Here is a 13,016-nt window from a genome sequence, read left to right as displayed (position 1 = left end):
GGAGGCTCTACCAGAGCAAATTATATTGTACGCCCTTGCTCTATCAAAGTCAGGGCTCAGGCATGCTGCAATTAAAGTTCATCTGGCAGCTGTTTCCCCTTATAGACGTTCTTCAAATACACCTCTGCTAGGTTCATTCAGACTCATAAAACAATTTATGAAAGGTTTGTCTTGCACTTTTCCCCCAGTGCGACCATCTCCTCTTCAGTGGCACCTCAATATTGTCCTTTCTCACTAATGAAAGCACCATTCAAACCCATACACAGAGCAGATCTAAAGTTTCTCACATGGAACTCTCTCCTTGCACTCACTTCCACTAGAACAGTTAGTGACATACAAGCATTTACCACCAAAGAACCATTTCTAACTTTCTTGAATTATTTTGTTCTTCTAAGAACTAACTCAAGATATATTCCCAAGGTGCCTTCATCTTTTCATTTAAACCAACCGATTAGATTGAGATTTTTTTTTTCCAAACCCATCGACTGTAGCCGAAAAAACACTCCACTCGCTGGATGTTAAGCGATGTTTGAAATTCTATCTCCAGCATACTAAACAGTTCCGTAAAACAGACCAACTATTAATTGCTTACGGAGAGGGTCGGCAGGGCACATGAGTAACTAAAGCAACAATACCCGATGGATTTCATCCACCATTGAATTTTGTCATACGGGGGCGGGGAAACTGCTAACCAATCGACCTAAGGCACACTCTACAAGAGCAATCCCAACCTCAGCTGCTCTATCACCTTGGACAAGGTCTGCAAAGCTGCAACGTGGAACACTACTTATTCTTTCATGCAGAATTACTGCTTGGAATCGACACAGCGCAGCGATTCACTTGTGTGGCAGGCGGTTCGCCGGCATCTGTTCCACTAAGGTGAGCCTCATTGTTATATAACTTACTTTATTTAAGTTAGCTTTACAGTTCCTTATAATCACTGTGCAATTGGACTGGTCATTAGGGCTATTGTGAGACCCAACAGGTGATGCGCTGGGGCAAATATGAGGACATCTGCTCCACCAGTAGGTTGTGTAATAAATAAAGGTGATTCACTGGGAAATGTGTATAGATGCTAATATAATAGGAAAACTGTATTATAGGGTGGAATTTGCTGATAATGGGTCTTCCTTGAAGCATTGGTCTTCCTTAAATGCCAGTTTCAGTCCAGAATTATCCAACCCTAGAAAGTAAATTACCCAACAGGCTAAATGCATGGTATTCTTTGTTCCTCATGTTTGATTTATGCATGGTATGCTTTGCGAAAAAATGATTTTAGCTTTTAATTCTTTTTAGAGTTAAGCTCTTCTGCAGAAGCTAAATATGACGCCCTTCTCATCACAAATCTGATTCCTGTATACCCAGCATTCAAAAGTAAGTGTTGTGTGTTGTGTTTCCTTCGTTACCGAATGTTCTTAATTATCAGCTCTCCTTTACGGATCTTACGCATGTAATTCTGATATTGTGAACCTAGGACAATTTTAGTACTACCCACATTAGATGAGCACTAAGCAGTTTGCTTCATGATAATTACAGGATGATCATATTGTCTTTAAAAAAAAGTTATCTTATGAAGATAACTGAGCAGGAGATTCAGAGTTTGCATCAGGCATAAAAGCCAGCTTGTGCACAAGCAGTGTTGCACACTGCCCTTTGTTGAAGCTGTTCACAGCACATTGAAAGCTTAACACAGTAAGTAGAATAAAAAGCACAAGTAACTTGCTGCAGGAAAAGTGGTTGATTGAGAAAGCTTCATTGATTCTTTTTAGGGTTGAGTGTGCAAAGCGCTCTGTCCCTGGTGTAATCTCTCTATGGGCTTTTAACCACACCCATGTCAGGCTCATCAGTTTGGTTAGTTCGTGGGCTTGCCTTTTAAAATTCCCTTTATTTCATTAGTGAAAGACATGCACATGTCATGCCTTTTCCGGTGTTTAGCCCTCCTCGAGCGCACCGGTCACCTATTGAAAACATAGGAGGCTTGATGTTTTCCATATGGTTTCTGGACTTCTTTTTATTTTTATTTTGTAGGCAGCGCAGTCTCGCTGGGCAATAATTGAGAGCTTTGCATGACATCGACCCTGTTACATGGATAATTGCACTTTTGCTGATATGTTTCACTGCAAGCGAACTTCTGTTTCCTTTTGTGTGTCTGCTTTGCACTCATGGCAGCCATTGGCTCGCTTATGTGAAACTGTTTTACTTTTTAGTTTATGTGGCAAGAAAAGTCTAGTTAGGAGTTTAAAATGCTAATAGCGCTAACTCAAGTAAACACGAGACCCATTGCACTGCAAATGCTTGTTTCTGCATGTAATGGTCTAAAAGCACACAGGGGTAGCTGTGTCCTGTCCCTGATGTGTGTCAGCACTTTTAGCTCCATGAAAACTGGTCTCTCTATTGCTCCACAAACAGAATTGGTAGTGACTTCTATGATGCACTTGCATATTGTGATGGTGCCTTCAGTGATGAGGAGAATTCTCAAGAGCTATGTAAAAATACGAGGGACAGGGAGTATTAGGACAGGTCCAGTGTACAATTTCCCTAGACAATTAATACAAATCAAAGCAGGTACACTGTTCCTAAGATGAAGGCAAAGAGCATAGGGGCACTTCTAAATTTAGAAGCTAGAACCCTCACACATCCACTGGATGTCATGCTTCATCCTCGGGTCTGCTCCTCGTCGGGCTGGCGCTGCAGTGCCCGATGGGCCCCTCAAGGGCACTCTATGCCGGAGATCTTTTTGAAGTGCGTGCCACAAAGATAGGTAGGAAAAAAATCAGACCTACTATAAAGAACAGAGAGCTAGAAACATTAAAAGTGGTTCGAGAACTACCCTACAACAAATGTATTGTTTATTGTCATTTTCACCAAGAACACACATTAGAATAAGCCTATTTTTATGAATGCCAAGACATCATCATAATTGTACATAGAGTGAGACATTCCCCAAATGGCATAAATGCACGTAGAGTAAAACATGCTCACAGGGCCCCTGTCACAAACAAAGTATTACTGGGCAAGAGGTACAGTCCCTATGCTCTTATCAGAAGAAGCACAACATACTTTCCGTTTGGAGTCCAACCAAGCAGTAACAATAAGGACAAAAAGAATCCTGTGGGGAGAAAGCAGCGCTTGTAAGGGTCACCGCAAGCACCTCCTTCCTGAGGGGTGCGGTGTACTTGCACTCTCTTCTGGGTTTATGCGGTAACCGGGGGCACGGTCATCCTAATCCAGGAGCTCTTGCGCTCCAATTACAGAAAATATGGTGACTGAAGCACACCACAGCCCCACAGGAGCCCCCTTGCTCATATGTTAATAATTGTGGTACGGTCATGGCTCAGCAGGGGCGAACCTCGGTTGAGGGTTCACTTCCTGCCCTGCTGGCCAAGTCACGCAGTCCCCTGAGAGTATGCCACCAACAGGAGGGGGCCCACACTGTAAAGAATGAAGGGGGAGCCATCCCTGGGCTCTCCCATGCAGGATTCCCAACGGGCTGCTACCTGCCCCAATGGGGAGACCTCGTCGGATTCCTTCCCCCCAAGAGCTGCAGAATCACTGAGGGCACCCTCCCTTTGAAGGAATTCAGTAAGGCCATGCCTCCCGGCCCAGTGGCTCATCCGCGGCCGGTCCCAAAGCACGGTCTATACTATGTAGTGCGCTGGAAAGCCTCACCAGGTCCTCCTCCTCTGCGCTCACTGAGCACAGCAGGAGTTTGTTCGGGTCAGCCTGCGACATTTCCTCTGGGGCTGCTTCGTCCCAGTGTGAGGCGGCAGGGCTGCTCTGACTCACGTCAGTAGGCAGGCGCTCCCTTGCGGATAAGTGATGGCCCTGCCAGACGTGGACTGGTACAAAAGCTGCAGTGGGGGAAGGGCACAGAGGCGATACGCCACGTTGTGAGGCCCAATTCTGACCACAAAAGGGGGAGAAGGGGGCTCCAACCAACACTAACCGGTTCCCAAGAGGTCTCCTCCAGCACTGGCTCCAGACATCAGAAGGGGGTGGGATTGGGGTAAACAAGCCCTTTGTGTGAGGCCAGGGCACAGCCTTTACAGATGCAGGTGTGCCTCACCTCTGCTTCTCCCAGCCCAAGAAGGCCGTTCAGTATGCAGATGCACGATTGTGACACCTCCACCCTCCCTATGTACAGGCCGTCTAGAAAGTATGCACAAAGACCAGCTGTCACTCTGTCCCAGACGTGGATTGGAGGCAAGCTGCAAAACACCAGAGTCCTAATCACAGAGAAATGCCCACTTTATAAAAGAGGCATTTTTAGAATGGTAATAAAAAATCCGCCCGCACCAGTAAGAAGCATTTCTCACTACCATTCCAACCATAGCAAACATGCCTATGCCACCCCTGATAGATCAGGCAATATCATTTAGACATAGGTTAGGGCATTTCCAATGCAATCCTATGAAAGATGCAGTACTCACAGTAGTGAGGAACCAGATAGGCTGTTTGTCATTAGTAGAACATGTAGTACATAAACACATATGTCCTACCTTTTACATACACTGCACCCTGCCCATAGTTCTAGGTAGGGCCTACCTTAAGGGTGTCTTATGTGTAGTAAAAGGGGAGTTCCAGGCCTTGGTGAGTAAATTTAGATGCCAGGTACCTATGGCAGTAAACTGAGCACGCAGGCCCTGCGGTAGCAGCCCTGAGACAGGTTTGAAAGGCTACTTCTGTGGGTTTTTAAAGTATGAGCTCCAAAAGCAGTAAGTTATCCTTTGAATATATTAGAATTTCCCACATTTAGTACACGATAGGGTCAGATCAAATATATCTGGAGAATTTGTGAGCGAGTGAAACTTGCGTTCAGGGGGTAGTGGACGATCGGTCAAGGGTTGAATGAACGGCTTACGAATTAGTACCATCCGTTCAGCCTATGAAGATCAACGGAAGCTGTCTAAGCAGCTACAGTCGTGTCAGTTCCTGGATTAAGGATTGAATTTCCTTCCACAAGAGGCAGATTTTTCACATGAAGCCTATGTCCGCGCGCATCAGAACCACCACCCCGTCGAGCATTACCGCTGTCAGGTGAAATGGTGTGGAGCGCCAGTAGTCATCTACCATTTATATCAGCTTGTATATAAATACTTAGTGTTGTATGCAGGAGCAAGAGTTGGCAGATCTGCCATGTAACTTATGTCTTCTACCACACTTTCTGCCGTGTATCTGGGGGTATGAGTCTTCCCTGTGTTATCAAACAACTTCTCCGACTCGGTGAAGGCCCAGCAGTTGTTGGGCTTGGCAGCAGAGGAAGAAATCCAGTGACACGGTGGATTTTATGACTGCATATAGACCCTGCCCTTGCAACATCAATTCATAGAAATGAAACCCTAGATGACCCGCTGAGTACCTCCTCCTCTGTCGTCATAAACTTAGGAGGGGAACACGTTATTTCTCAACATGTCTGTTATTTGTACTTTTATAGGAAATCCGAACCTTGAGGGACTGCTTCTTAAATTTAATGATGGTCCCCTCTTGTATTTAATTGAGAAGTATTTTGCGATAAAAGCAACAGTCCAGATAACTGAAGACTGGAAAAATATTTAAACGTCAACAAAGGGCTTTTTTTCTCTCCAGAGTGTCTTTGGGATGCCTTGCACTGATGGAACCGCAGCCTTCTCTGTAATGCAGCCCAGTGCCAACCCAGAGGCTGCGCTTTCCTCTGTCGCCCTTTGTTGCTCTGTAGGAAAGTCACAATGGATTTACAGAAACATCCAAAACATCTGGAAAAAGCCTAATCGGGCAAATAAGATGAAGCTGCAGCGTGGCATGTTGAGGAACAATGCAGAAAACAACAGCACCTGATTTTAAGCAAAAGACACGTTTACTTTACATTTGCCTCCTTAAGTAGGTGTATTGATGGATTTATTTTTCAAGCAATTATTTTGAATCGTTAACGCAGTTTCTTCGGTCGCCACACCGAGGGACAGACGTGTAGAGATGCGGGTTTTGCTGGGGGAAAAAAACAAGATTTTTTGTCCCAGTCTGATTTGCCCTGTTTCTTTTGACCGGTTTTAGCTGCACTCTTGTAAGTGAAGCGTGGGCTTGATCTAGTGCGATCTGTAAACCATTCTGTTTCTGGTACCTTTGCAATGCGGCTGCATCCCGAGCTGTTTCACGAGCACCAGAAATGTTGCAAAAGAGACAAAGAACTAGAAGCAGGACAAAAAAAACACCAAAAACCCACAATGTAGTATGTATGTAATGCGTAAATGGTTGAGGACGGCAGGGTGCCCATACATATGTAAAAAAACACTTTTGTGATTAAAAGATACAAATATACAAGTATAGCCTAGACTATGATATCTTCTATATTAAACTATAAAAGCTTTGGCCGCAGTCTTAACAAGTGGCAAGAATGTTCATTCGTTAAAGGGCCAGTCTAATGAATCCTTAGTTGCGACGAACATAGGTCAGTAGCAGTCATCTGTTGTGGGCGGGGTAATCTTAGTGCAGACTCTTAACCTGGTACTAAACTGATGGAGCAAACAAAACACTTGGAGCACCTTCAGCGGATGTGCAGATGTGGGACCACTGGGATCAGAAGTCAACATAAAGTTTGATGGCGCAGCAGTCCAGTTGGAATTTTATTGAGTCGCTTCCCCTAGCATAGTGCCTGCTAAAAAATAACTGAAAAACCTGTCCTTTATCTATGTTTTTAGAGTATCTCCTGACAAATCTCTCTTTTATGTGATATATTGACACCTCATGTACCGCTCTTGCTAGGGCGATCGTTGAACGATATTGGCAAGTGACTGTGATCTTATTGAAGCTTTGGTGATTACGGTAATCATCAATCACTGAGAAAGTTGGACATACCTCAATTAGAAAACCTTCTCTGCCTATCTTCCTTTAACTTAAGGCATAGGTACATATTGAGAGCTGTTTAGTTTGGAATCCTCTACCAGACTGTACATACATTAGCTTGGCAGTTCTGTATAAAAACGCTGGAAGTGAAAGCAGTGCTTACCGGATAAAAGTGGAGGTGTCCTGTAGTCTTGACATGGTGTAAGGGCAACGCCACATTTTAATGTCTTAGGAAAATTATATCTAATTCCCTTGTTTTTGACCTGTGGAGTAAGAAGAAAATACGGACCGTACAAGTGAGATTTGTCATGATCTAATCCGGTATCTGTGAGAGGTTAAGGAAATACCTTGTTTTCTTTTAAGCAAGTGTAATTGCTTACATGCGTTTTGATGAATGGATCTACAGTACCTGCTGTTCGCAGATTAAGAATGTATAGTTTCCTAAATGCATAGATATTGCACATTTCTGATCGTGTTTCAGTGAATTGTGAAGCGTTGATAATCATAAGCAAAGAAAATACTGATGCCTATGATCTTAGTTTCTACCTAGAATGCAGAACCCGGTAACATACTGTGACTGTGGTTGCTGCAGAGGCGTGGACAGCAACATCCTCTCTACTGGGTCAGAGCAGTATACATTCATTCAGTAGACTTGAAAAGGTGGCCAAAAATTCCCTAGCGCAGAGCCAATGACAACATCACTGTTGAAGGCAATAGAGTGAATCAGCTTTTGTTTTAATATTGGAAGAACCTTTCCAGATCTGACAACCTTCATTTTCTCCCTTTCTTGATTATGGGAATATCCCTTATTTAATTTACTTTATCAGATGATTGCAGAGAGAAATTCTTTCTACATGCTGGCACCTCGTTAACCTTTGGAAATAGGAGCATGTCCTTCTTGCTCTGCTTTCTTTCTGAAAGTTCTGTGCCGCTCGGCCACAGACTTGCATGTCTTGTGCTTGATGCTAATCTTTGTGCTAAATGAGAAACAGAGATCCTCTCAGCTGGTGTGTGCGCACACACACACACACACACACACACTCACACTCTCTTGCTTACAGCATTCATTAGCCTCAAGACACAGATGCAACCTAATCTTATCAAGTAGTAGACCTCCGTGCCCCCCATCTCTTTAGGAGTACAGTAAAAAGGTTGCTCTGCGCTCAGTAAAGAATACAGATGTGCTACATGGTCCTGTCCTGTGCTCAGTCAGCAGCATCTTAACACTTTGCAAATGATCAAAAGGTTTTACTCGTGAACCTGTTTCAGGGGTCTGTCATCAACGGGAATGATAATACAACAAGCATATTTGATGTTGCTCTGTTATTTAATTACCTTTCACACTGTTGAACTTGGTCATGTGTGCAGGGTCCCCTCCCCCCCCCAACGTTTTCCCTTCACCCCTTCTGTTTACTGAACCCATTTGTGTTAGCTATTGGAACTCTGTGCACTTTACAGCTACCAATCAGTGTTAAAGTGCTTGTGCTGTCTCCGTAAAACATGGTAAAATTGGCTTACACTCAATTGCCACATTTAACTTACTTTTATAAGCCCCTCATAAAGTGGTACTACATGTACCCAAAACCTGTAAATTAAATTCTGCTAGTGAGCCTGCAGCACTTACTGTGCCACCCATCTGAGTAGCCTTTGTAAACATGTCTCAAATACGCCATTGCAGCATGTGTGCATTTTTAATCTGCCATTTTGAATTGGCAAAATAATACCTTTTGCCAGGCCTAAACCCTTCCTCTTAGTTATAAGCCATCCCTAGGGTAGGCAAAGAGCCCCTAAGGCATGGTGCATTGTGTTTAAAATGTTTGATGTGTACTTTTAAGTTGTACATGTCCTGGTTCTGGGAAAACTTGTAAATGTGTTTTTCACTACTGCAAGGCCTACAACTCCCATGTGATAACATTGGGTTAACTTATTACATTTAGTAAGTGATAACATGTGTTTGGGAACATTTGGAAATGCCATGTTTGGTGTTTAAGGAATTGTAATTTAAAACCCACTTTAATGGTCAAGTCATATTTTAAGTCCTAATTCTGAAAATGCCACTTTTAGAAAGTTAGTATTTTCTTATCATAACCATTTGGTGCCTGTACCCTAGGTCACTTGACTAGGTCTGGTTGGCAGTTGGCCTTTGTTTATACGTTCCACAGTGTATCATAAAGGGGGACCAGGTGTTAGCAGGATGGGCCATCCAGACCTGATGGGAGGGGCAGAACTGTCACCTATGACACTTGTACCTCAAAGGACCTACCTCATCACACAAACAACTTCATACTAGTCTATTGGCACAGCAGACCCCTCAGACCAGGACAGGGAAAGGAAGGAAGGAGATTCTAGAACCATACATGGATGGGAAGGGGGGTAGTCTAGAAGGTTCCTTCACTTCAGACCTGGCACCAGGTATAAATACCATCCGAGGCAGAGTGACACAAAGGTCAGGTGGCTACGTGTACACCACAATCTCTATAGGCCCCCCTGCAACTGTCCAGTTCACCTGCTGCACTAGAACTGCCTTAAACTACAACTAGACCTGCCTACGTCCTGCTGGCCTCTGTTGGAGTGAGTTCCTGGTCTTCATGAGTGGCCTCCCCAGGTTCTGGACACTTGGCTGGCATCAAAGTACACAGCTACTGGCCTAACTGAAGCCACGCAGATCCTCGTCACATAGCTTCATTGAATCCAACATTGAGCAACGCAAAGTAACACAAAGCCTCACAGCAAAGCTACACGCTTCATTGGAACCAATGCAGAGCAACAGAAAGCACAGCAAAACCTCGCTGCATAGCTGCAAGCTTTATCGGAATAGGTGCTGAGCAATGCACAGTTCTCCAAAGCCTCACCAGTTTCATCGGAACCAACGCTGTATTACACGAAGCCTCTCAAATCAATGCCATGCAGACCACACACAAAGGACAGAAGATACAATCCTCAGTGGGCCAAAGTTAGTCCTCTGCGAGGCCTGCATTCTGTCACGAATAAGCTTGAACTTGTGACTTTGTCCCGATCCTTCACAACCAGATACCCTGAGTTTGCGCTTTGTGCCTCTTGGTGCTACGATTATCTAAATCTTAACAATTAAATATTTATAGTTTTACTGATTGGATTTTTGCCATTTTACTCTCAACGTATTTATCAAAACATTATCTATTTTTCTAAATTAGTATGGGATTTCTGTGAGTGGTTTTCACTTTATTATTGTTTGTGTTGAATAAATACATCACATATTGCCTTTAAGTTAAGCCGGACTGCTTCTGTACCATGCTACCAGAGGGTAAAGCACAGGTTAATTTAGTGACGTTTATGGTTCATCCTGACAAGGATTGTGGTTGTTGTTAGAGAGGGGTTTCACCCCTCCTACAATAACCTAATTTCTCGCACACATGAACAGTAACTAAATGTATAGGTTCTTAAAGCTACAGATGGAAAATGTATGAAAGCCCTTCTTTGTCCTTTTGTGTTCCCAAACAGAAATATGGAACTATTTTCAAAGGGTGCTGGTGAAGAGATATGCAACAGAACGCAATGGAGTGAATGTCATAAGTGGGCCCATCTTCGATTATGACTATGACGGATTATATGACACACATGATAAAATAAAACAGTAAGGATTCCACTACCAGTTTGTTTTTTGAAGTTATGTATTTTCTGAACAATTTATATTATTTGACTGCTGTACGTATTTAGATTTACATAGCCTGCTACCAGTGATCGATGATCCTAACTGGTGCAGTGGCAACCATCCCCTCCAAACCCGCCATCCGCCTGCCCCACTGGTACGACATCTAAGCTATCCTAAGCTCTTAAACATTTTAAATATCTGGCAGTACAGCTATGCCATTTACATTTATGCAACAAGGAACTAACACAATACTCAGGTACCTGATCCTTTTAAAATACTTGTGAAGATTTTAAAAAAAATTTAGAATTATGTCCTATGTTGCAGATGTTGGGGAGGGAAAGGTCATTTGATTATCCTTCCATGGCCTCTCTTTATTTCAGTGCATCATTGCTTCCATCTGAGTTCATTGGCATTCTGTGAAAAGGTATATATGAGTATGGTGTCCTTAGTCACGTAATACCCAGCAGCTCGCATTTAATGCACAGCACAATGCATACACTGAGTGTGCAATAACCCACAATATCAGTTGGACAGTCAGTTTCCCCATTTTAAACCGTGGAAAGACATCTGCTTGGCCCAATGCTATAATTAGCAATGCAGCAAATTCTATTTGATAACTTTCAGAAAGGTTTCAAAAAGGTGAAGATATATGCAGAGTGGCATCCTTCCTTAATATTCTGTTGTAGGATTATTGATCACATAAACACGGTTGGCAAAACTACAAGGGAGTGTAGACTGTGTTCCTGTGATTGTCATACTGTAGAGTGAATGGACTGAGCTAAATGGTACTCTGTTGTACGTACCCCTCTACATACGCTAATGTGAAAGCTACGTTAATTTACAGCCTACAAGTTTTTCTCAAAGAATTTGATGAGGTAACATGAAAAGCATAAATACAGTGAACATCTCAAACGCCACCTCTTAGCAGTCTGCCTATCTTGCCCCTCTCCTACCCTGAGATTATTTTCCTGCTGCTTTACTGCTTGTATGTCTTCACTTCTAGTTGCAAACATACATGCAGCTCTCCCCTCATAGGATATGTATCATGTTTGATATGTACAGTAATCCACTGCCCTCTGATTCTAGGTAAATGCTTTATACATTCCCCCATTAAAATAAACATATGCAGGCTGGGATGTGTGGGGTGAACATCGCGAGCTCAGATGCATAGACCACCACCATTTTCAATGCCCCCTCCTCTGTTAGCCAGTGCACGCATGACCTACACCTATAATACAATCAGATATACTTTTTCAAACATGTTGCTGGAATGGTAAGCAAAAGGATCTGAGGTATGAAGAGGGGTAGAACCTGGAAGAGCAGATAGCCACTCTCTCTGGAGGAATACAGATAAACAGATGTGTGCCCCTGAGCTAAATAGAACCGTTGCCATCACCACCACCACCATGCACGGCATAATCTAGTTCTGGCTGGTAAGTACCCTCCCTCCCTCAGAAAAAAGCTACGCAAGCTCTTCTAGTGTCCCTTTTATGTTGGACCACAACTCTGATGTTGAACAAAACCAAAAGTGTCATGGTACAAATGGAATGGGCTTTCATACTCGTCGAGTCAACTGGAGTAAAACTATAGAGTAAGCTAGGAAAATAAAGTATAGGCCAGGTGGCACCGATTTTCCAAGCCACACATTCAAAAATGCAGATTCGAAACAGTGCATTTAATATGGTGGATAGAACTTTCAGAACAAATGTATAAACACTGTGCCACGTTCATAGATAGGAAAATCGTGCGAAAGACGTTCAACAGTGACACATCACAAACTACCATGCTAACCAAAATATAACCGATGTTTTTTAACCATTGTGTTAATTAGAATACTGGATTTTGTGGATAAGTTTCAAACAGAATCAGAGTTGGGATATAAGCATTAATAAATATCTGGTTCAAAAGAGTGTCGAAAAAACTGTAACATCCTTCCAATATTTTTTGTCAACCATAGAATAAAACAATTACAAAAAATGCGTAATTTTTGTTTTCCTAACTGCTCAGTACATAGAGTTAATTTACAGTTATTTACATGTTGTTGAATATTGCCACAAAATCCTACATTGTTACAAAATTCACTTTAAAAATCTTCTCATTTTGCAGCCATAGAAAGAAGAGTAACCACTAATCCCACTGGTAAAGGAGTAAAGCAGCCTGACCTTACACCTCTGTCTTTCAATTACTGGCAAATGTGACAAGTTAAAACCAGAATTTAAAGGCTTCTACATTTATTGCTCTGACATGTGACCCACCCAAAACCGGCCCAGGATTTCCCTCCCTCCCCCCCCCCCCCCCCCCCCCCGCACCCCACCCCACCCCCAGTGGTTTGCGACCCACAGTTTGGGAAACACTGTTAGGGTCTCTTTAATACCCATTGTAGATGAGTTTAAAACTCTGAAGAGCGATGGTTATTTGACCATGTCTAAAAGAACTAGACACCCACGATATAGCATGGCTGCGAAACACTGAAAAATCAACAAAAGGTGTGTTACCTTTAGCAAAATGCACAACAAATGACATTTAAGACAACTTGCAAATTAGAATCAGCAAATACTTACATACAGTA

General features: G+C 43.0%; 1 protein-coding gene across 12 annotated transcripts in view; it reads left to right on the top strand.

The window, feature by feature from the left end:
* Positions 1 to 13,016, top strand: part of ENPP2 (ectonucleotide pyrophosphatase/phosphodiesterase 2) — a 636,665-nt gene that overhangs the window by 605,533 nt on the left and 18,116 nt on the right. For all 12 annotated transcript variants that reach the window (XM_069220669.1, XM_069220667.1, XM_069220665.1 and 9 more), the window contains 2 exons: positions 1,297 to 1,374; positions 10,297 to 10,429. In XM_069220669.1, coding sequence (XP_069076770.1) covers positions 1,297 to 1,374; positions 10,297 to 10,429 — 211 coding nt within the window. The remainder of the gene's footprint in view (positions 1 to 1,296; positions 1,375 to 10,296; positions 10,430 to 13,016) is intronic.

The sequence above is a fragment of the Pleurodeles waltl genome, chromosome 2_2 (assembly GCF_031143425.1).
Source record: "Pleurodeles waltl isolate 20211129_DDA chromosome 2_2, aPleWal1.hap1.20221129, whole genome shotgun sequence".
NCBI lineage: Eukaryota > Metazoa > Chordata > Amphibia > Caudata > Salamandridae > Pleurodeles > Pleurodeles waltl.
The sequence above is the reverse complement of the archived record's forward strand: the minus strand, read 5'-3'. Positions and strand labels throughout refer to the sequence as shown.